General features: G+C 42.9%; 1 protein-coding gene across 2 annotated transcripts in view; it reads left to right on the top strand.

The window, feature by feature from the left end:
* The window catches only part of ncapd3 (non-SMC condensin II complex, subunit D3), a 228,092-nt gene that overhangs the window by 94,464 nt on the left and 110,113 nt on the right, over positions 1 to 23,515 (top strand). For both annotated transcript variants that reach the window (XM_063038384.1, XM_063038385.1), the window contains exons 11-14: positions 2,779 to 3,031; positions 9,383 to 9,460; positions 10,771 to 10,845; positions 19,694 to 19,767. In XM_063038384.1, the coding sequence (XP_062894454.1) occupies positions 2,779 to 3,031; positions 9,383 to 9,460; positions 10,771 to 10,845; positions 19,694 to 19,767 (480 nt within the window). The remainder of the gene's footprint in view (positions 1 to 2,778; positions 3,032 to 9,382; positions 9,461 to 10,770; positions 10,846 to 19,693; positions 19,768 to 23,515) is intronic.

Below are 23,515 nucleotides of genomic sequence, written 5' to 3'. Positions count from 1 at the left end.
CAAGTTCCACATGAATTTACAACTAACTAGAATGTTAATTGACAGAACAGGTGACTGAATTGTGTATTGAGTGGCAGGGATACACATTTAACAATGTGCTAATAGTAGGAGCATTCAGCTATTGTCTTCCCTTGTGCAGACAGAGATGTCCCACACCCAGTAAGTGGTTTCACTAACCACCACAAAACATCAGTTCAAAGTTAAATTGTGTACAGTACAGGTTTTATTTCTGAAGACTGGTTCTAATTTTAGTCAATCCATAATTTCATAACTAGAATGACCCCTAACAGGAAGTACCTCTATTCTGCTTATAGTGGCTTTTACTTTTACATTACAGTACAGGCAAACTGTTCAACCCATCAGCAGTGCCTTTGTCCCCAGCAGAGCAATCTTATCAGTCCCATTCCCTATGCCTGTAGTCCTGTATAACATGCTCTCTTACATTTCCATCAGTCCTTCTTTATAAGACCATAAGATGCGGGCAGAATTAGGCTGTTTGGCCCATTGAGTCTGCTCCACCATTCTATCATGGCCAACTTATTACCTGTCTCAACCCATTCTCCTGCCATCTCCCTGTAAACTTTGACACCCTTTACTAATCAAGAAGCTATCAACCTCTGCTTTAAGTACATCCAATGACTGGCTTCCAGCTGTCTGTTGCAGTGATTTCCACAGATTCACCACCCTCAGGCTGAAGACATTTCTCCTCATCTCTGTTCTAAATGAATGTTCCTCTATTTTTGTGTGGATTCTTGTGGATGAGTTTCTTCTTAGGCACTGGTATAACTGTTGCCTTTTTGAAGCAAGTGGGAACTTCCGCCCGTAGCAGTGAGAGGTTGAAAGTGTCCTTGAGTATTTCTGTTAGTTGGTTGGCATAGGTTTTCAGAGCCTTACCAGGTACTCCATTGGGACCTTCCGCCTTGCGAGGATTCACTCTCTTTAAAGACAGCCTAACGTCAGCCTCAGATGGAGATCACAGGGTCATCAGGTGTAGCAGGGATCTTCACAGCTGTAGTTGTGTTCTCCCTTTCAAAACAGGCATAGAAGGTGTTGAGTTCATCTGGTAGTGAAGCATTGCTGCCATTCATGCTATTGGGTTTTGCTTTGTAGGAAGTAATGTTTTGCAGACCCTGCCAGAGTTGTCGTGCCTCCGATGTTGCCTCCAGCCTCATTCTAAATTGTCTCTTCACCCTTAAAATAGCCCTCCGCAAATCATACCTGGTTTTCTGGTATATGCCTGGGTCGCCAGACTTGAATGCCTCAGATCTAGCTTTCAGCAGATGACATACCTCCTGGTTCATCCATGGCTTTTGGTTTGGGAATGTGCAGTTAGTCTTTGTGGACACACACTCATCCACACAGAATCCACACAAAAATAGAGAGATATGCCAACTAGTGGAATGGTGCCACAGCAACAACCTGGCACTCAGTGTCAGTAAGATGAAAGAGCTGACTGTGGACTTCAGGAAGGGTAAGACGAAGGAACACATACCAACCCTCATAGAGGGATCAGAAGTGGAGAGAGTGAGCAGTTTCAAGTTTCTGGGTGTCAAGATCTCTGAGGATCTAACCTGGTCCCAACATATCGATGTAGTTATAAAGAAGGCAAGACAGTGGCTATACTTTATTAGGAGTTTGAAGAGATTTGGCATGTCAACAAATACAGTCAAAAACTTCTATAGTTGTACTGTGGAGAGCGTTCTGACAGGCTGCATCACTGTCTGGTATGGGGGGGGGGGGGCTACTGCACAGGACCAAAAGAAGCTGCAGAAAGTTGTAAATCTAGTCAGCTCCATCTTGGGTACTAGTCTACAAAGTACCCAGGACATCTTTTGGGAGCGGTGTCTTAGAAAGGCAGCTTCCATTATTAAGGACTCCCATCACCCAGGGCATGCCCTTTTCTCACTGTTACCATCAGGTAGAGGTACAGAAGCCTGAAAGCACACACTCAGTGATTCAGGAACAGTTTCTTCCCCTCTGCCATCTGATTCCTAAATGAACATTGAATCTTTGGACACTACCTCACTTTTTTTTTAATATACAGTATTTCTGTTTTTGCACATTAAAAAAAATCTATTCAATATATGTATACTGTATTTGATTTACATATTTATTATTTTTTCTCTCTTCTATATTATGTATTGCATTGAACTGCTGCTGCTAAGTTAACAAATTTCACATCACATACTGCTGATAATAAACCTGATTCTGATTTTAGGCTATGCCCTTTGGTCCTGGACTCTCCCACTAACAAAATATCCTTTCCATGTGCACTCTATCTTTGGCCTTTCAATTTTCAATGAGATCCCTCCTGATTCTTCTGAACTCTAGCGAGTACAGGCCCAGACCAATCAAATGCTCCTCATACAGTAAGCCTTTCATTCCTGGGATCATTCTGATGAACTTCCTCACGAGGCCCTCCTCAATACCAGCACTTCCTTTCTTAGATAAGAGGCCCAAAATTGCTCTCAATACTGTAAATGTGGTGTGACCAATGCTTTATAAAGCCTTAGCATTACATCCTTGTTTTTATATTCTTGTCCTCTGGAAATGAATGCTAACATTGTATTTGCTTTCCTTTGGCTATTTTGCCACTTATTTATAGTGGCCAATTAACCTATCAGCACACCTTTGGTGTGCAGGAGGAAGCAAACACCACACAGACAATACCAAAGGTCAGGTCCCAAGAGCTGTGAGAACCTTCCTCTGAATGGTTTGTGTCTCCTACACACTCAGTAGGAAAGGAAATGATTTGTACTTTGTTTCTCTTGTTTTTAGGTAGCTTACAGAAGTTTTGCCTTGGATGTAATAATGGCTTTGCTGAAATTACCTGATAGGAAAGAAGATAGTACTATTCTGCCTGAGCATCTGAAGTATCTAAAGAGCAAGTATTGGATCCAGGTGGTGATCTTGGGTAGATGCTCGGATAAGGCTCCTACAGTCCGGAGCAGGGCACTATCTTGTCTTGCACAATGTTTAGACTTAAATATCGCAGCAGCTTTAGAGTCTGTTCAGGAACTGCTGCTGGGCGGTAAGTAGAACTGTAATCCAAGCAACCTTTTCAGTACATTTCTGCTTTGCACAAACTTCTCTTTGAATTTACAGTATACAGGCAAAATTGAAATATGTACAAATTTCAATAAATTGTCAGATTTGTGCATATTAATTTGTTGCAGAATATAACACACTGTGTTAAACACAAGGGTTGGCTCACCCAACCTGCACTGATGTTCAAAAGGATCATGACTGATCAAATTGTAATCTCAATTTCACATTTCTGTCTTTGCACAGTAAACTTTGAGCCCATTGTTTATCATATTTTCAACTTGTGGCCTTGAAAATATTCAGACTCTTCTTCCACTTTTGGGGAAAGGAGTTTCGATCATCTAAGAGAAATACTTTGCCTCATCTCTGTATTAAATGAGATGAGATATCGGAGCAGAATCAGGCCATTCAGCCTGCTGTGCCATTCAGTCATGGTTGATTTCTTCTTCCCTACCCCCCCCATTCTATTTTTCTTCCTTCTCCTCATAATCCTTAACATCCTTACTAATCAAGAACGTATCTGTCTCTGCCTTAAATACACCCAATTAATTGGTCTCCACTGCCCTCTGGCAATGAATTTTATGTTCAAGACTTTCTGATCTGGATGATCACTTTACCAAATTTTTCCCCATCACTGTGGTGGACACTGTGCCTTCTGTGAGGAATCTAGCTGGTGCACAGAGCCAGCCCCTTCAATCTGACTGGGACCTTTCTGGTCACAAGTCTTCAAATACCCTTTTCCCCTGAGCAAGGTTTTCTAGACATCTCTCCTTCGGTCTGGCCCACTTTTTTCTCCAGACTTAACAATGCCTCTGTCCTTTGTCTGAAGCACAGAGATCAAGGAAGTTCTTTCTTTTCTTTTTAAATCTTTTTTATTGATTTTCCAAAGTTATAAACAGAATAACCATGTTGATACAGAGAGATTGGAATAATCTAAATGAACATTGAATCCTTGGACTAATTAACGGTAAAAGGTTGAACTTGAATAAATCCTTGTGTCTCTGAGCAATTTTAACTCCCAAATAAGCATATACAAAAAAGATTTCAAATAATACAAGTATAATAGACTTCCAAACTCATGATATAGTTAATCATAGAGAAAAAAGAAATAAAAAGAAAAAAATACAACGAAAAACCCCAAAAAGAAACAAAAAAAAACTAAATACTAAACCCAAAAAAGCAAACGGAACCATTATCTTAAATCGAATATGTTCAATAATGTCGTCAACTCCGCTCCTCTATTCATATATTTTAAGTTAATAAGAAGGATTCGGAAAGGTCAAATTACAACATATGAAAATGTTGAATAAATGGTTTCCAAGTCTCTTCAAATTTAACCGAAGGATCAAAAATGTCACTTCTAATTTTTTCTAAATTTAAACATAATATAGTTTGGGAAAACCATTGAAATGTAGTAGGAGGATTGGTCTCCTTCCAGTTCAATAAAATGGATCTTCTGGCCATTAAAGTAACAAATGCAGCCATCCGACAGGCTGAAGAGGATAAAAATCTATGTTCTACCATTGGCAATCCAAAAATTGCCGTAATAGGATGGGGTGGTAAATCAAAACACAGAATTGTTGAGATAATATCAAAAATATCTTTCCAAAAGAGGACAGGACCAAAACATATGAGTTAAAGAAGGCACTGCAGAGTGACATCTGACACAAATAGGGTTTATATGGGAATAAAAACGGGCTAATTTATCTTTAGACATATGGGCCCTTTGCACTACTTTAAATTGTATTAATATATGTTTAGCACATATAGAGGAAGTACTGACTAATTGAAAAATTTTATCCCATTTCTCTCTAGGTAGGCAAAGTTGAAGTTCCCTTTCCCATTCATTTTTAATTTTATCAGATATACCTGGCTGTAATTTCATAATTATATCATAGATGCTATTAATCCCTTCTGAAGAGGATTTAAACCTAAAATTTTATCGATAATGTCAGTAGGGTATGAGGTTGGGAAGGTAGGCAACATGGTAATTAAAAAGTTTCTAATTTGTAAATATCTAAAAAAAAATGGGATCTAGGCAAATCAAATTTATTAGATAACTGTTTAAAAGACATGAAACAGTTATCCAGAAATAAGTCACGAAAACATGTTATACCTTTCGTTTTCCATATCAAAAAGGCTTGGTCCACAACTGAGGGTTAAAAAAAAGATATAATAGGGCTTGATAATATAAATTTGTTCAAACCACAAAATTTACGAAATTGAAACCATATTCGTAAAGTATGTTTAATTATTGGATTAACCATTTGTTTATTCAATTTAGATAATACAAAAGGAAGTGAAGTTCCTAAAATGGAAGCCAAAGCGAACCCTTGTACAGAGTAGCCTTCAAGGTTTACCCAATATGGGCTTGGAATTATATTCCAATCTTGTGTCCAAAATATTAAATATTGAATATTAATTGCCCAATAATAGAATCTTAGATTAGGCAGTGCTAAACCACCATCTTTCTTGGACTTCTGTAAATATTTTTTTTTACTTAATCTGGGATTTTTGTTCTGCCACATATAAGAGGAAATTTTTAAAAAGGATTTAGGAAAAGTATCAAAAAAGGATTTAGGAATAAAAATTGGTATCGCTTGAAATAAATATAAGAATTTAGGTGAAATAATCATTTTAATAGCATTAATTCGGCCAATCAGTGATAGAGACAATGGGGACCACTTAGTAGTCAGTTGTTTAACCTGACTAATTAACGGTAAAAGGTTGAACTTGAATAAATCCTTGTCTCGTAGTAATTTTAACTCCCAAATAAGTAAGATAGTCAGTAATCACTCTGAATGGAGAACATCTATAAATGGGAACCTGCATATTTAATAGAAAAAGTTCACTCTTACCTAGATTCAATTTATAACCAGAAAAACTACTAAACTGAGCAAGTAGAGTTAATACTGCCAGAATAGGTTTCCCCGGGTTAGAAATATATAATAGTAAATCATCAGCATATAGTGATAGTTTATGTCTCTCATTTCCACGGGTAATGCCAAATATTTTAGGGGAGTCACGAATAGCAGTAGCTAGTGGTTCCAAGGCAATGTCGAATAGTAGTGGACTAAGAGGGCAACCCTGCCTAGTACCACGGAATAAATGAAAAAGGGGAGATCTTTGATTATTAGTAAATACCGAAACCAAAGGAGTAAGATATATCAATTTAATCCAAGATATAAGTATCAGACTAAAATTAAATTTCTCAAGGGTATTAACCTGGTGAGATGAAGGAGGGGCCAGGCCCGGAGTCACCCCATAGTGCCCGGAACCTCCAAGTGTTGCAAACTAATCCCTCTAACATGAAGTCTAACAGGAGGTGGATCAAATGGCCTGCAGCTAACATGAATTCACTGTGGAAGCAGTTTGATAAATATGTTAACCAAATTCTGGAGGCAACGGCGAAGGGAGGGGTTGATAGGAAGCTGCAAACCATGACAACAATTCAGCAGGCTGGATGGAGAGCGAGGTGTCTCCCAGTGGAGGTTGGTTGGAGGGGATTCGTAGCCCGTTCCTTAGTTAGAGCCTTCAGCAATTTGGGCATCGAGGGAGAGAGGAAGAGGAGAGCCATCCGCAGTACCACCGATGCGGCAGAGAGGGCCTCAAGATGGCTGTGGCTCAAAAGGGGGGAGCCCTGGAGTCATAAGTAGCTAGCCATCTGGACACAAGCTGGGGTCTGATCAGCCCCGGCTGGGTCACCTGGAGGAGGTTGTATGATGTTGAAAGACCCGAAACACCCAATGATTCCAGGAACATCACTGAAGATGTGTCCAGAAGCATCAATAGATGTATGTACACAGAAATAATTATGTCCATTCAACTCTGTCAAAGGCTTTCTCAGCATCCAATGAAATGACACATTCTGGAGTTCTGAGTGAAGGAATATAAACAATATTCATTAATCTCATATTAAAAAAAGTAACAATTTTTAATAAATCCAGTCTGATCAGCAGAAATAATTTGAGGCAATGCATTCTCCAATCTCATTGCCAATATTTTAGAAAAAATCTTAGAATCCACATTCAACAAAGATATAGGCCGAGAAGATGTACATTCAGTAGGATCCTTATCTTTTTTAAGAATTAGGGAAATAGAAGCTTGATAAAAAGATTGTGGTAATTTACCTATAGATACTGCATCCCTAAAAATTCTACATAGCCAAGGAGTCAGTGTAGTAGAGAAAAATTTAAAAAATTCTACTGTATATCCGTCTGGGCCAGGTGCTTTACCTGATTTCATTGAAAGAATAGCATTTTTATTTCTTCTACCGTAATAGGTACGTCTAGTTTTAAACGTTCATTGGATGATAATTTTGGAATATTAATTTTCTTTAAGAATTCATGCATTATAGTGGAGTCATCAGGAAATTCTGATTGATATAGGGAGGTATAAAATTCTTGAAAAGATGTATTTATCTTGTCATGAAGGAAGTTCTAAACACATTCAGGAATGTCACCCTTTTGTCCATTATTCCACAGTATTATGTAATTTAAGCCCCTAAATATAACCACCAATGATTTTTGCACATCTGTCATTCTTCTGCATATAGGGCTTTCCACTCATCTCCCTCACCATCAGGTGCCCTGTAGAATGCTTCCAGTTGTGTATCTGCCCTTTCTCTGTGTCTTTTACAAAACAGGACTTTTCAAACATATTGTGTCTCTGCATCATTGTTATCGGTATTGTTACTACTTTCTTCAAGTTTCCTGGTTAAATTTAATTGTCATTCAACCATACATGAGTACAGCCAAACAAAGCAGCATTACTCCAGGGCCAAGGTGCAAAACACAGTACCAACAGTCACACACAGCACGAGGCACATATAAGATAGCAAACACATATATCAATAAAATACGGTCACACAAAACAAAATATAGTCCAAGACCGAGTCCATGAATGTTGCAGCAGTCTGCAGTCAAGCTATAGCTGGTCTTCTGCAAAGCAAACACTGGAGGGCAGCACCAACTCCAGCTTGGATGCCGAGCCACACCACCTCTGGTAGAGTGCACCAATTTCAACGCTGCTCTCCTGGGCGGCTTCTTTTGCCTTGTTTTCTCTGAACAACCTGTAATGTGATGTTAAGCGTAGAGCTGTTCTTGATTATCAATGCTGTATCATAATCCCAGATAGTTACCTGCATCTGCAGTTCATGCAAATATTCAAATATTTATGCACACACATTCTAAACCTGTTTTAGCATTCTTTTTAGTGCTTGCTTTTATCTAATACTCTGCTTCGAACACTCACACTCCTTTGTGCACCTTACTCCTTTTTTATTGCTGATGTCCTTGCACCTGCTAATTTAATTTAAATCTTCTTTAATGTATAAATGAGCCTTCCTTCTAGAACATTAGTCACAGACATATTAAGTTGTAGTATGCCCATCTTGAATTGATCCCAATGCCCACGAATTTAAAAGTTTTCTTCCTGCACCATGACTTAGCCTCCACAGCCATCTGTAGCAATGAATTACACAGATTCACCACCCTCTGGCTAAAGAGTGTAGTAGGCTTCTCTTGTCCTTTCATATTTGAATAAAATTGTATCCCTTTCAGAAATTCTTACTAATTGTGCACTTTATTTAATATGACTTTTTGAAATGCACTTTGCACTTGTTTTCCTAACTTCACTGATACTTTGCACTTTATCTATAGTAATTCTAGCGTGAGGATGCGTCCACTCTATCAGCAAAAGGCACTAATTTTATTGTCTCAGCTGAGGTTGACCGTAAAACCAGTTTTAACGATGACCTCATGTTGAATTGTTTCAGTACAGCAACCACAACTCACCTATCCCTTTGCAAGGGGGGAAGAGATGATGCGTATCTAGCTGCAGCCACTGATGTCATGGCAGCAGTTTTTGTTATTTTGACCAAGTTTAAAATTTCTCACAGGTGTCATGAAATATCATTTTTCCCTCATTAAGGTTACAATCATTGTTTGAACTGAGTTGTACTACATACTAAAACATTTTGTGCAAAGGTAAAGATCTATTTTGGAGCTTTTAATGCCTGGAACTAATTCATTTCTTTCTGTAGGAATGCATGTTATTGTCATTCTCTTCCCAAATTGTTCAGAATGTGACAATCTGCAATATTTTGACAGACTGCAGATAAAGTCACTGCATCTTGGTTAGTTGGCCCTTACACTGTTGGTGAAGGAATTGTTTGTTTGAAAGAACAAGTTACAGATCCTGTTCATTTCCACAGATGCAGCCTGACCTGTTGAGTTCCTCCAGCATTTTCTGTGTGTTGCTCTGAATTTCCAGCATCCACAGCATCTTGTGTGTTAAAGACACTGTTAATCTACTTATACATTTTATAATCTTCCAGCCACAAAATTTCTACACAAGACCTTGGGTACACCAGAATCCACTGAAGTCACAGAAAATGGTGATTCATTAGTCACTGGTGAGAAAAATAACTCAGATTAAATTCAAAATTTATTCTGCAGTGCATGTAAACCTGATGAGCAAAATATTCTTATCAAAACGTTTTCATTTAAATGGAGTGGATTGCAGTTAATTGGGCCATCGGTTAATCAGAGCAGCCGCTAATTTGGGACGTTTAAAGAACAAAAACTATAGAGAAAATAGCCAGGATTCCCTTCATTTATTTAGGACACTATGCCGTTTAATTGAGACAGGAGACTGTTGCCAAACAGTTTCTAACTAGTGTCAGTCACATGCACTTGTGAGGCCATTAGACACTTTACTGTGCTTAAAGCGAACAGTTTTTAGATAGCTGCTCATGTGTATGTTATGTTATCTATTTGGGCCAAAGGCCATCAATTCAAAAGCAGTGATCTTTGATAATTTTGTTTTTTATTTGACTTGTTAAAAAAGAAATTCAGACCCTTGCCAAGATGCAGGAAGGCAATGAAGGCAATCTATTATCCATTATCCGCACTAGATGTCTGCTGATTTTGTTCATTTACAATCAGAAGAACACAGCAACGTACACTGGATGAATTCCTCTGTCGATAACTATTAGGTTTTATGAATACAGTTTTATAGTACTGTGGTAGTATTCTAATTTATTCTGTATTTCATTTAAATACATAGTTTGGTACTCAGGTGGTAGTTTGTCTTTTTTATACCTGTTTAAGTATTTCCATGAAGCTTCGGCTAATTGGGGCAGTTGATTAGTTGGGCCAAAATGTACTGGTCCTGATGTGTCCCAATTAACTGGAATCCATTGTATTGCACGGTATTAATCATCATTTTTAGAAGAACCATATCAGGAAACCAAATGTAACCTGCTTTGTGTTTATCTTTTATCTTCATTATGCTAACAGCTCATAGATTGTAGAGCCATCAAAACAAATGAATTCAAATTGTGATTATGTTGTTATTTTGATGCTTACAGTTTTCTTGTATGTACCTACTGGTAAGAATAATTAGTAGTATTTTGGTTTGGTTGGTGTAATGAAGAGGACAAAATTATCATTTAACTGATTAAATGTTACTGGTTTGTCACTCACTTAAACATACGTTCCTTGGAGTTTATGACGACACATATGGCTTTGGAGCCTCTCATCAATCCTTCCTGACCATGGGCAGGATTTGAAACTGACTTTATAACTAAACTATATGGATCGCCCCCTTTAACTATGTTTTGCCATCTTGTTTACTTGAGTGGCATCACAGTAAAATTGAGATTAGAATTAGTGTTGACTATTGTACTTAATTTGTTTCCTTTTAAATATTTGACATCTTCAGCCACCACAAGCCAAAGCAGGGATGCACTAAAAAGTGTTGAGGTTACAGATGCTGGCAATGTGACAGTCAAGAATGGTGAGCACACGAATTATCTTTGTGAAAATGTACTTTTGCTGCAGGTCTTAGACTAAAATGGTTGATAATGAATGTGAAAGGCAGGTGTTCCCAACCACTCCAGTGTTCCTTGAGAGCCCATCACTGCCACAAAAATCCATCTGTTGGACTCCACATTCAGTGCTATCCTTAACCTAATAATCCCTGTCCTAAATTTCTTCAGTAAAGGAAGCAGTGGTTCAGAATCAGAGCTGCTACTTTGACATCTGACCATGGCACAATATTGAATTTCTTGAGACATGAGGATATTGTGCAGAACCGTGCGACAAACTGAGATGTGCATCCCTTGTGCACATGGATTTTGTACCTCGCAGCATAAGAGGATCATTGCCTTGCAGATATGGGCATAGTTCACCCAATTCATGTTATTTTAGCTTTGTGTGCTCCAAATGCTTTAAACTTTAGCATTCATTTTGAGAGGTCTACAATATAAAAGCAAAGATGTAATGCTAAGGCTTTATAAGGCATTGGCCAGGCCGCTTTTGGAGCATTGTGAGCAGTTTTGAGCCCGCTATCTATGAAAGGATGTGCTGGCATTGGAGAGGGTCTAGAGAAGATTCACAAGAATCATCCTGGGAATGAACAAGTAAGTGTATGAGAAGCATTTGATGGCTGTAGGCCACTATTTGCTGGAGTTGAGAAGAATGAGGGAGGACCTCATTGAAATCTATTGAATATTGAAAGGCCTAGATCCAGTGGATGTGGAGAGGATGTTTCCTATATTTGGGGAGTCTAGGGCCAGAGGGCACATCCTCTGAGTAGAAGGATGTTCCTTTAGAACAGAGATAAGGAATTTCTTTAGCCAGAGGGTGGTGAATTTGAAATTCATTGCCACAGGCAGCTATTGAGGCTAAAACATTGGGTATAGCATGACACTAGTACAGCTCAGGACATTGGAGTTCAGAGTTCAATTCCAGCAGAAGACAGGAGAATGGGCTTGAAAAGGATAATAAATCAGTCATGATGGAACAGACTGAATAGCCTAATACTGCTCCTATGTCTTATGGCTTTATAGAGCATCTGAGTAAAACATTCTTTTGTATTGATTAAACTGTAACACACTTTAAAAGTGCTAGTGCTTTAAATTTAAAGAACGTTAAGTTTGTAAAGACTTAATAACAAAAATGTACAGTCATGCAAACAGCTAGTTCACTAATCTGAGGCTTGCAGAATTAGAAGTCACTAACAGTATTGATAGGAAATTGGCTTAAAAGGCAGGATGTAGAAGGAAGTGAGAAAGGGTAGTTTTATAAAACAAAAACAGAAACATTCATGAAAAAAACTGAGCAGATTAGGCAACATTTGTGGAAAGAGGAATTTTGATCATTTTGGGTCTATTACTCCCTTGTTAGAACTGGGATAGTGGAACAGCTCCAGTGACCCTTCTTCATTCTGATCTCTTGTACTTTCTGTGTGAAGTTTACACGTTCTTCCTGTGACAGTGGTGGGGGGTCGGTGGGGGGAGTTTTCTCCCGTATTCTAAAGACATGGGCTGGGTAAGTTGCCCCTAGTGTGCAGATTAATGTCTGAAACCAAAAGATGTCAATGTGAATATGTGGAGAATAGGATCCAGGGAAGGATAATGGAGAAATGAGATTGACTTAAATCCTGATAAGGACTTGATGGGTCAAAATACCTCTTTCTATGCTTGAAGGTAATATGAAAATATGGCCTTGTGGATTGCCAGAGGGATCACTGCTGAAGCCTCAATCTGTAGCAATGGTATGGTTGAACAGAGCAAGTGTAATATTTCCAAGTTTGCTGATGATACCAAGTAGGGTGGAATTCTGGGTTGAGGAGAACGCACAGAAGCTTAGGGGTGACGGATATAGACAGTAGTTATAAGGAGAGATTGAATTGGCTGGGTTTCATCTCACTGAAATGTACGGGGCTGAGAGGAGACCTAATGGAAGTTTATAAAATTATGAGGGACCGAGAGAGGGTAAATGTCTTTTTTTTCTCCCCAGGGTAGGGAGTCTAGACCGAGAGGGGAGAAGTTTTATGTAAGAGGGAAGAAATTTAAAGGTGATCTGAGGGATAAATTTTCCACATAGCAGGTGGTGAAAATTTGGAACAAGCTGCCAGAGGAGATAGTGGAGGCAGATATGAGAATGTTAAAAGGTGTTTGGACACGTGCTTGGATAGGATACAAGGATACACCTCAACACTAGATTGGCATAACCTATGGGCTCTCTTTCAAGGACTCTACAACTGACGTTCTCAGTATTAATTATTTATTTGTGTATTTGCACATTGGTTGTTTGCCAGTCTTTGTGTGTTTTTCATTGATTCTAGTGTATTCCTTTGTACTTATTGTGAATGCCTGCAAGAAAATGAATCTCAGGGTAGGAAGTATTAATTTTACTTTGAACTTTGAATCTTTAATGCAGGGAAATGGGATTAGTGTAGATAGGTGTCACCGTCGGCATGGAGAGGTTGACTGAAAGGGCCCATTTCTGTCTTATACATTTTTTATGATTCTATGGTGAAGAATATCTGTGATAGATGAAGAAGAACAAAAGTTCTTTTGAATGGTTGTGAGAGTGTGAGTTAGTGGGTGAGAGATGGAAAGCAAGTGGGGCTATTTCCATGGAATTTAGTGAAATTTCATTCAGCTGGGGGAATGATATTTCCCTCACTGGGATATCAAGAACTGTCCTGGAGTTGGAGGCCTGTTTGGGTGTGTGAGGTTATGAGAGGGTGGGAAAGGGACTTCCTGTTGTTTTGTTTTGTTCTTTTGTTGTTGCTGTTGTGTTGTCCTGCTGAACATGTTGTGGGCATATTGTGTTGCTGCTGGAATGTGTGGTGACACTTGCAGGCTGCCCCAAGCACTCCTTGGGTGTGTTAGTTGTTTACACAAACAATGCATTCACTGTATGTTTCGATGCACACGTGATAAATAAATTTGAATTGAGAACTGGAGATCATAATTTCAAAATAAAGAGCTAATGATTTTCATTGAGAAAACAAAGTTATTCGTCCAGAGGGTAATGAGTCTGGAATTCTCTACACAAGAGGACCGTAGAGTTCCATTTTACTGTGTATATTCACAAATCAATTGGTTTCTGGATGTCACAGGCGTGAAGTGTGTAACCTTCTCACCGTGGCTCATAGTAAACCAGGTTCGTTAGCTCGCTCTGGTTAACAACCACATGAGTCAGCATTGCATGGGTAATGGTGAGACAACCATATTCAATAAGCAACACGCATCAAGGGTCAGTGTGATTGGGGTTCAACCAAACAGAAAGGTTGGAATGTTCCATCGAGGGAACGAAAATTGTGAATACTGTACAATTACTGCCCCATGCAAAGTTATCATTCGCCAGGAAATAACAAAAATTACACTGGCATAAACTTAAAGTAGAAGTATATTTACAGCTATTTTAACTTTAACAAACAGTACAGCAAAAGGGCCCACAACAGTTACAATAGAAACTATAGAAACTACAGCACAGAAACAGGGCTTTTGGCCCTCCTTGGCTGTGCCGAACCATTTTCTGCCTAGTCCCACTGACCTGCACACGGACCATATCCCTCCATACACCTCCCATCCATGTATCTGTCCAATTTATTCTTAACTATTAAAAAAGAACCCGCATTTACCACCTCATCTGGCAGCTCATTCCATACTCCCACCACTCTCTGTGTGAAGAAGCCCCCCCCTAATGTTCCCTTTAAACTTTTCCCCCCTCACCCTTAACCCATGTCCTCTGGTTTTTTTTCTCCCCTTGCCTCAGTGGAAAAAGCCTGCTTGCATTCACTCTATCTATACCCATCATACTTTTATATACCTCTATCAAATCTCCCCTCATTCTTCTACACTCCAGGGAATAAAGTCCTAACCTATTCAACCTTTCTCAAGTCCTGGCAACATCCTTGTAAACCTTCTCTGCACTCTTTCAACCTTATTTATATCCTTCCTGTAATTTGGTGACCAAAACTGAACACAATACTCCAGATTCAGCCTCACTAATGCCTTATACAACCTCATCATAACATTCCAGCTCTTATACTCAATACTTTGATTAATAAAGGCCAATGTACCAAAAGCTCTCTTTACGACCCTATCTACTTGTGACGCCACTTTCAGGGAATTTTGTATCTGTATTCCCAGATCCCTCTGTTCTGCACTCCTCAGTGCCTTACCATTAACCCTGTATGTTCAACCTTGGTTTGTCCTTCCAACATGCAATACCTCACACTTGTCTGTGTTAAACCCCATCTGCCATTTTTCAGCCCATTTTTCCAGCTGGTCCAAGTCCCTCTGCAGGCTCTGAAAACCTTCCTCACTGTCTGCTACACCTCCAATCTTTGTATCATCAGCAAATTTGCTGATCCAATTTACCACATTATCATCCAGATCATTGATATAGATGACAAATAACAATGGACCCAGCACTGATCCCTGTGGCACACCACTAGTCACAGGCCTCCACTCAGAGAAGCAATTCTCTACCACCACTCTCTGGCTTCTTCCACCGAGCCAATGTCTAATCCAATTTACCACCTCTCCATGTATACCTAGCGACTGAATTTTCCTAACTAACCTCCCATGCAGGACCTTGTCAAAGGCCTTACTGAAATCCATGTAGACAATATCCACTGCCTTCCCTTCATCCACTTTCCTGGTAACCTCCTCGAAAAACTCCAATAGATTGGTCAAACATGACCTACCACGCACATAGCCATGTTGACTCTCTCTAATAAGTCCCTGTCTATCCAAATGCTTGTAGATTCTGTCTCTTAGTCCTCCCTCCAATAACTTATCTACTACCGACATTAAATTCACCGGCCTATAATTTCCCGGATTACTTTTCAATCCTTTTTTAAACAACGGAACAACATGAGCCACTCTCCAATCCTCCGGCACCTCACCCGTAGACAGCGACATTTTAAATATGTCTGCCAGGGCCCCCGCAATTTCAACACTAGTCTCCTTCAAGGTCTGAGGGAACACTCTGTCAGGTCCCGGGGATTTATCCACTTTAATTTTCCTCAAGACAGCAAGCACCTCCTCCTTTTCAATCTGTACAGTTTCCATGATCTTACTACTTGATTCCCTCAATTCCATAGACTTCATGCCAGTTTCCTTAGTAAATACAGATGCAAAAAACCTATTTAATATCTCCCCCATTTCCTTTGGTTAAACCTGTCTAAATGTGCATATAAACGTCAGAGCTCGTTGCTGGATAATTGGGTGCTTTGCCTTAATTACTCACGGTGCTGAACCAATGTTCTGTGGGAGAGATACCAGCCATAGTTTGAACTTCCCTTGAAGACCGTTACGAACAAACTGGCGAACTCAGGCATATTGGCACTTCCTCCTTGGAATCCTTCGTCTGCACATAACACTTCTGACGATGGTGTCTCTCCTTCAGCTGAGGTTTTGTGAGCGTCTTGTCTTCAGTTCTTATCGCACCTCCTTCCAACATCTGCCAACAAAAGACCCAAAACCAACCCACTGTTCCTTAGAAATCTGATGCTGTCCAGCTCTCTCAAATGTTCCGTGGCATCCCACTGGACAGAACGTTATCAAGACAAACCTGATTGGCTGACACATTCCTGAACTGAGCAAACAACTCCTCATCTTAACAGAAACCAAAATGCTAGACTTTGAAGCTTAATTAACAGAACACACTGGGTTTTGCAGAAAAGCTGCAGAAAATAAAATACCTTGCATCATAACAGTAGGAATACAATAAAACGTGTTCTTGATCAGGGCATTGCAAGTGAAAAGAGCTTGCTGCAGGACAGTGGCGCCAATTAGAAAGTCAGTCATTATCTATTGAATGGCAGAGTAGGCACAAGTAATAGAATGGCTTACTCCTGCTCCTGTTTCGAATGTGCATATAAAATGGTGCACTTTAGCAGAAAGAATAAGAAAACAAATATAAGCTAAATGTCACGGTTTGAAGAGGATGTGCAGGAGCAGGAGGTCCTGGGTATTTGTATGTAGACGTCATTCAAAGTACCAGAGCATGTTGAGAGTAGTCAGTAAAGCTTACAGAGTTTTAGCATTCATAGAGGCATAGAATACAAAAGCAGGAAATTTTGGCAGAACCTGAATAAAATACTGGATTATTAAGTCCATGTAACCTCCAAGAGAAGTCCTTGAAGAGAGTGCATCACAAAATGTACTGGAATAGTTCCGGCGCAATGGGAAAACTGGGATTATTCTTGTTGGAGAAATGAAGTTCAGGAGTGATTTTAATAAGGTGTTAATAAGGCTCCTCTTCCTGACGAACTTAACGTATTCTACGCAAGATTTGAACAGAAGAGGAGCGTCCCGCTCCCTCCAGATGAACTGGACCTGGTGGCATCGAGATTCATCGTCACTGAGGAGGATGTTAGAAGGGCCTTCCTGAAGATAAATCCAAGGAAGGCGACGGGCCTAGATAGCGTCCCGGGACGGGTTCTCCAGGCCTGTGCAAGCGAGCTAGCTGGAGTGTTTGCTGACATCTTCAACTGCTCCTTGCTTCAGTCTAAGATCCCCTCGTGTTTTAAGAAGGCAATGATAATCCCAGTGCCGAAGAAGAGCAAGGTGGCATGCCTGAATGACTATCGACCTGCGGCTCTGACATCAATTGCTATGAAGTGCTTCGAGCGATTGGTTATGGCACACATTAACCACAGCCTACCAGTCAACCTCGATGCTCTACAATTTGCCTACCGGAGCAACAGGTCAACGGCAGATGCCATCTCTCTGGCCCTACGTTCCTTCTTAGAACACTGGGAGAATAAAGGCGCTTTTAAGGCTCCTTTTCATTGACTACAGCTCTGCCTTTAATACCATCATTCCAAATAAACTGATTCCTAAGCTCCAGAACCTGGGCCTCAGCACTCAGACCTGCAGCTGGATCTTCAACTTCCTCACAGACAGGACCCAGGCTGTAAAAATAGGGGACAAGCTCTCCTCTACAATCACTCTGAGCACCGGTGCCCCACAAGGCTGTGTACTCAGCCCCCTGCTGTACTCACTGTACACCCATGATTGTGTAGCCAAGTTTCCATCAAACTCAATATATAAGTTTGCTGATGACACAACAATTGTAGGCCGTATCTCGGGTAATGATGAGTTTGAGTACAGAAAGGAAATTAAGAACCTGGTGGCATGGTGCGAAGACAATAACCTATCCCTCAATGTCAGCAAGATGAAGGAATTGGTTGTTGACTTCAGAAGGAGTAGTGGACTGCACGACCCAATTTACATCGGTGGTGCGCAAGTGGAACAGGTCAAAACAGGGGTCAATATCACAAATGACCTGACTTGGTCCAACCAAGCAGAGTCCACTGCCAAGAAGGCCCACCAGCACCTTTACTTCCTGAGAAAACTAAAGAAATTTGGCCTGTCCCCTAAAACCCTCACTAATTTTTATAGATGCACCGTAGAAAGCATTCTTCTAGGGTGCATCATAACCTGGTATGGAAGTTGTCTTGTCCAAGACCGGAAGAAGCTGCAGAAGATCGTGAACACAGCCCAGCAGATCACACAAACCAATCTTCTGTCCTTGGACTCACTTTACACCGCACGTTGTCGGAGCAGTGCTGCCAGGATAATCAAGGTCACAACCCACCCAGCCAACACACTTTTCGTCCCTCTTCCCTCCGGGAGAAGGCTCAGGAGCTTGAAGACTCGTACGGCCAGATTTGGGAACAGCTTCTTTCCAACTGTGATAAGACTGCTGAACGGATCCTGACCCGGATCTGGGCCGTACCCTCCAAATATCCGGACCTGCCTCTCGGTTTTTTTTGCACTACCTTACTTTCCCTTTTCGATTTTCTATTTATGATTTATAATTTAAATTTTTAATATTTATTATCGATTTGTAATCCAGGGAGCTTGAAGCGCAGAATCAAATATCACTGTGATGATTGTACACTCTAGTATCAATTGTTTGGCGACAATAAAGTAAAGTTACCAGTCCATATGATTAGTCTATTAATCCATTATGTCCCTTCCACAACCTCCTACCATCACACATCTCAATTAGGAGATAGCTCCTCCACAGCTTCCCAGCCCAAATGAAGGGTCTCAAGTTTACATTTTCCTTCTGCACATGCTATCTGACCCACTGAATTCCTGCAGCAGTTTGTTTTTTCACTCCATGATTAGTTTAAATAAGGTAAATTGAGTGCATAAATTGAATGCAGCTGTTGCTCTGAGCAGATGGTTCAGGAAATATTTAAGATGTTGGGCAATGCTTCTACGGAAACAAACCTTTTTCACTCATTGGATACAGTTTGGATCATGCTGCCCTGCAGGGGTGGTAGACACTGAATTATTTAGAATGTTTGAAAGGGAATTGAATAGCTTCTTGAGTTAGCCATACAAATTATCCTATGGAGAAAAGAGTGGGGAAATTGGACTGAAAGGATTCCTCTACTTGAATCTAACAAGAAGTCAGTGGGTTAGATGGTAGCTCTAACCCCATAATAATTATAGGTAGTGTCTCTATTAATTTTGTTTGGGTAACAGAAATTTGCCTTTACAGAATTAACAAATTTGAGATGCACAATTTTTGTGGTGGGGGTTGGGGGAGAGTAAGTAAATTTTTTCAACTTGCTTTTCTTGATGCATGTGCAGATGACATGCTGACATAATGGAAAATTGCAATCTAGCCCATATTCCAAATGCACAAAACCTCCCATAGCACAGGGGTTAACTGTAGGTGACAATTAACCAAACTGTTTTGTGTACCAAATGTCTTGTATATTTGTTTATAATTAAACTAAACCTTGAGCAATCAAGTTAAGCTAAAGCAGTTGCAATTCATTATTAATGAAGTTATGCTGCATTTCTCTTGGACAGTAACAGAAATTATGTCGATGTTGCGAATGAGGGCTGGTGATGAAAGGACCATCGTAAGGAAATCAGCCATTCAGGTAGTGTGGATATACAATCAGAGTGCTAATTATTTGTTCTTATCTGGGTTCATCTTGTTTTAGATGGTGAATGGAAAAGTCAGTTAAGATGGTTATTGGATGTGAGTGAGAAAACAATATAGTTCAAACTTTCTTCCTTGATTAAAGATTACACTGTAGCGGTGTGCTACACACAGCGCTAGAATAACCACACGGAGTCGGTGAGTTAGAGTTGCGATGAAAGAGATTTATTCAAACTTCGCGGCCTGCTTTAAAGCCTTCCCGTTCCCGTCCTCCCTGGGGCGGGACTGCTGTGGGGAATGCATATTCCCAGACCCTTTCTGCGCGCGGGATTTTCCCCCGCTGGTGAAGATGGCCTGGCGCCCTTTCTGGGGCTGGCCCTCTGCCTGCGCGGGCTGTTGTGAGCCAGTTCGTGGGTGCCAGAAAGTGGGTCGCCACATAACCCCCCCCCCCAGAACCGGCGATACCTCCCCCAATGTCCACAGTCTGGATCGGCCTCTGTTTGGGAGGTCTGCCCCTGCGCCGCGGTGCCTGAGCCTGGACCGGCTGCACCAAGTTCACATGGGCCGGTTTGAGTCGGTCCACCGTGAAAACCTCCTCTCTCCCCCCAATGTCCAGCACGAACGTGGACCCGTTGTTCCTGATCACCTTAAACGACCCCTCGTAGGGCTGCTGTAGCAGTGCCCGGTGTCCGCCCCGTCGTACAAAAAGAAACTTACAGTTCTGCAGGTCTTTGGGTACGCAGGTCGGGCTCTGCCCATGCTGTGAAGTGGGGATGGGGGCCAGGTTACTGAGCCTCTCCCGTAGTCTGTCCAGGACTGCTGTGGGTTCTTCCTCTTGCCCCCTTGGGGCTGGTGTGAACTCTCTTGGGACTACCAGGGGTGCGCCGTACACCAACTCGGCCGACGAGGTGTGCAGATCCTCTTTGGGCGCCGTGCAAATTCCAAGCAGGACCCAGGGAAGCTCGTCCACCCAGTTAGGCCCCTCCAGGCGGGCCATGAGAGCCGATTTCAGGTGACGGTGGAAGTGCTCCACTAGTCCGTTGGACTGTGGGTGGTAGGCAGTTGTGTGGTGTAGCTGAGATCCTAAAAGGTTGGCCATAGCTGAGCACAGGCTGGAGGTGAACTGGGCGCCCCTGTCGGAGGTAATGTGGGCCGGTACCCCGAAGCGGGCTACCCAGGTTGCGATCAGTGCTCGGGCGCAGGATTCGGAGGTGGTGTCGGTGAGCGGGACTGCCTCTGGCCATCTGGTGAACCGGTCTATCATAGTTAGGAGGTACCACGCTCCTTACGACACTGGCAGCGGCCCCACGATATCCACATGGATGTGGTCGAACCTCCGGCGGGTGGGTTCGAACTGCTGCGGCGGAGCCTTGGTGTGCCGCTGAACCTTGGCCGTTTGGCACTGCATGCACGTTTTGGCCCATTCACTAACCTGCTTACGAAGTCCATGCCACACGAACCTGTTGGCAACCAGCCGGACGGTTGTCCTGATGGAGGGGTGCGCTAAGTTGTGAATGGACTCGAAAACCCGCTGGCGCCAGGCTGCTGGGACGACGGGGTGGGGTTGGCCGGTAGCTACGTCACATGGTAGGGTCCTCTCACCTGGGCCTACGGGGAGGTCTTGGAGCTGCAAACTGAAGACTGCAGTCCTGTAACTGGGGATCTCAGTGTCTGCCTGCTGTGCCTCTGCCAGCGCTGCATAGTCCACCCCCTGGGACAGGGCCTGTATGGTAGGTCTGGAACGTTGTCCTTTCCAGAGACATGCCGGATGTCCGTCGTGTACCTGGAGATGTAGGACAGATGTCGCTGCTGGCGGGACGACCAGGGGTCGGACACCTTAGTGAACGCAAAGGTAAGCGGTTTGTGGTCTGTGAACGCGGTGAAGGGCCTACCTTCTAAGAAGTACCTGAAATGCCGGATTGCCAGGTATAGTGCCAATAGCTCCCAGTCGAAAGCACTATATTTGAGTTCGGGTGGTCGTAGGTGTTTGCTGAAGAACGCCAGGGGTTGCCAGCGACCCTCGATGAGTTGTTCCATCACTCCACCGACCGCTGTGTTGGATGCGTCCACTGTGAGGGCAGTAGGAACATCCGTTCTGGGGTGCACTAGCATCGCGGCGTTTGCCAAGGTTTCTTTGGTTTTAACGAAAGCGGTTGCGGCCTCTTCGTTCCAGGTAATGTCCTTACCCTTACCCGACATCAGGGTGAACAGGGGGCGCATGGTTCGGGCTGCTGAGGGGAGCAAACGGTGGTAAAAATTCACCATACCCACGAATTCCTGCAAGTCTTTGATTGTGTTGGGTCGGGGGAAGTGGCGGACCGCGTCTACCTTGGCGGGCAGCGGGGTTGCCCCGTCTTTAGTAATCCTTTGGCCCAGGAAGTCGATGGTGTCGAGTCCGAACTGGCATTTGTCTGGGTGATTGTAAGGCCGAATTCGCTCAGGGGAGAGTAGAGCTGGCGGAGGTGGGACAGATGCTCCTGCCGACTACTGCTGGCTATGAGGATGTTGTCCAAATAGATGAATGCAAAGTCCAGGTCGCATCCCACCGCGTCCATTAGCCACTGGAAAGTCTGCGCGGCATTTTTTAGACCAAACGGCATTCGAAAAGTCCGAACGGGGTGATAAGTGCTGTTTTGGGGATGTCATCTGGATGTACAGGGATTTGATGGTATCCCCGGACGAGGTCTACCTTGGAAAAGATCCTTGCGCCGTGTAGGTTTGCTGTGAAGTCTTGAATGTGCGGCACAGGGTAGCGGTCTGGCGTTGTAGCCTCGTTCAGTCTGTGGTAGTCACCACATGGTCTCCAGCCCCCCGTTGCCTTGGGCACCATGTGAAGGGGGGAGGCCCATGGGCTGTCGGACCGTCATATGATCCCCAATTCCTCCATCTTCTTGAACTCCTCCTTTGCCAGTCGGAGCTTGTCCGGGGGAAGCCTTCAAGCACGGGCGTGGAGGGGTGGTCCCTGGGTCGGGATGTGGTGCTGTACTCCGTGTCTGGACATAGCTGCCGTGAACTGCGGTGTCAGTTCTGATGGGAAATCCGCCAGGACCCTGGTGAATTCGGCGTCGGACAGCGTGATGGAGTCCAGGTGTGGGGCTGGCAACTGTGCTTCACCCAGGGAGAACGTTTGAAAAGTCTTGGCGTGGACTAATCGCTTCCCTTGCAGGTCGACCAGCAGGCTGTGGGCTCGTAGAAAATCCACCCCCAGGAGTGGTTGGGCCACGGCAGCCAGTGTGAAGTCCCACGTGAACCGGCTGGAGCTGAACTGTGGCCGCACCGTGCGGGTGCCGTAGGTTCGTATTGTGCTGCCATTAGCGGCCCTCAGGGTGGGTCCCGGTTCTCTGTTGCGGGTGTCGTAACTCGTTGGAGGTAAGACGCTGATCTCCGCTCCGGTGTCGACCAAAAATCAGCGTCTCGACTGCTTGTCCCAGACGTACAGGAGGCTGTCCTGATGGCCAGCCGCCGTAGCCATCAGCGGCGGCTGGCCCTGGCGTTTCCCGGGAATTTGCAGGGTGGTCTGCAGCGGCGGGTCTCTGTGCCCCACCGCTGATGGTAGAAACACCATTGTTCGTTGGGCTCCTCACTCCCGTCGCCGGGTTTTGTAGGCTCTGCTGCCGGGCCTGTTCTGGTCTGTCGTTGGGCACGCGGCTTGGTGATCTGTGCGACGGATGCCCCTCTCTCTTTCCTGGCATTCCACAGCACATCTGCTCGGGCCGCCACCTCCCGGGGGTTGCTGAAATCTGCGT

Source organism: Mobula hypostoma, chromosome X2 (genome assembly GCF_963921235.1).
Source record: "Mobula hypostoma chromosome X2, sMobHyp1.1, whole genome shotgun sequence".
Lineage (NCBI taxonomy): Eukaryota > Metazoa > Chordata > Chondrichthyes > Myliobatiformes > Myliobatidae > Mobula > Mobula hypostoma.
The sequence above is the reverse complement of the archived record's forward strand: the minus strand, read 5'-3'. Positions and strand labels throughout refer to the sequence as shown.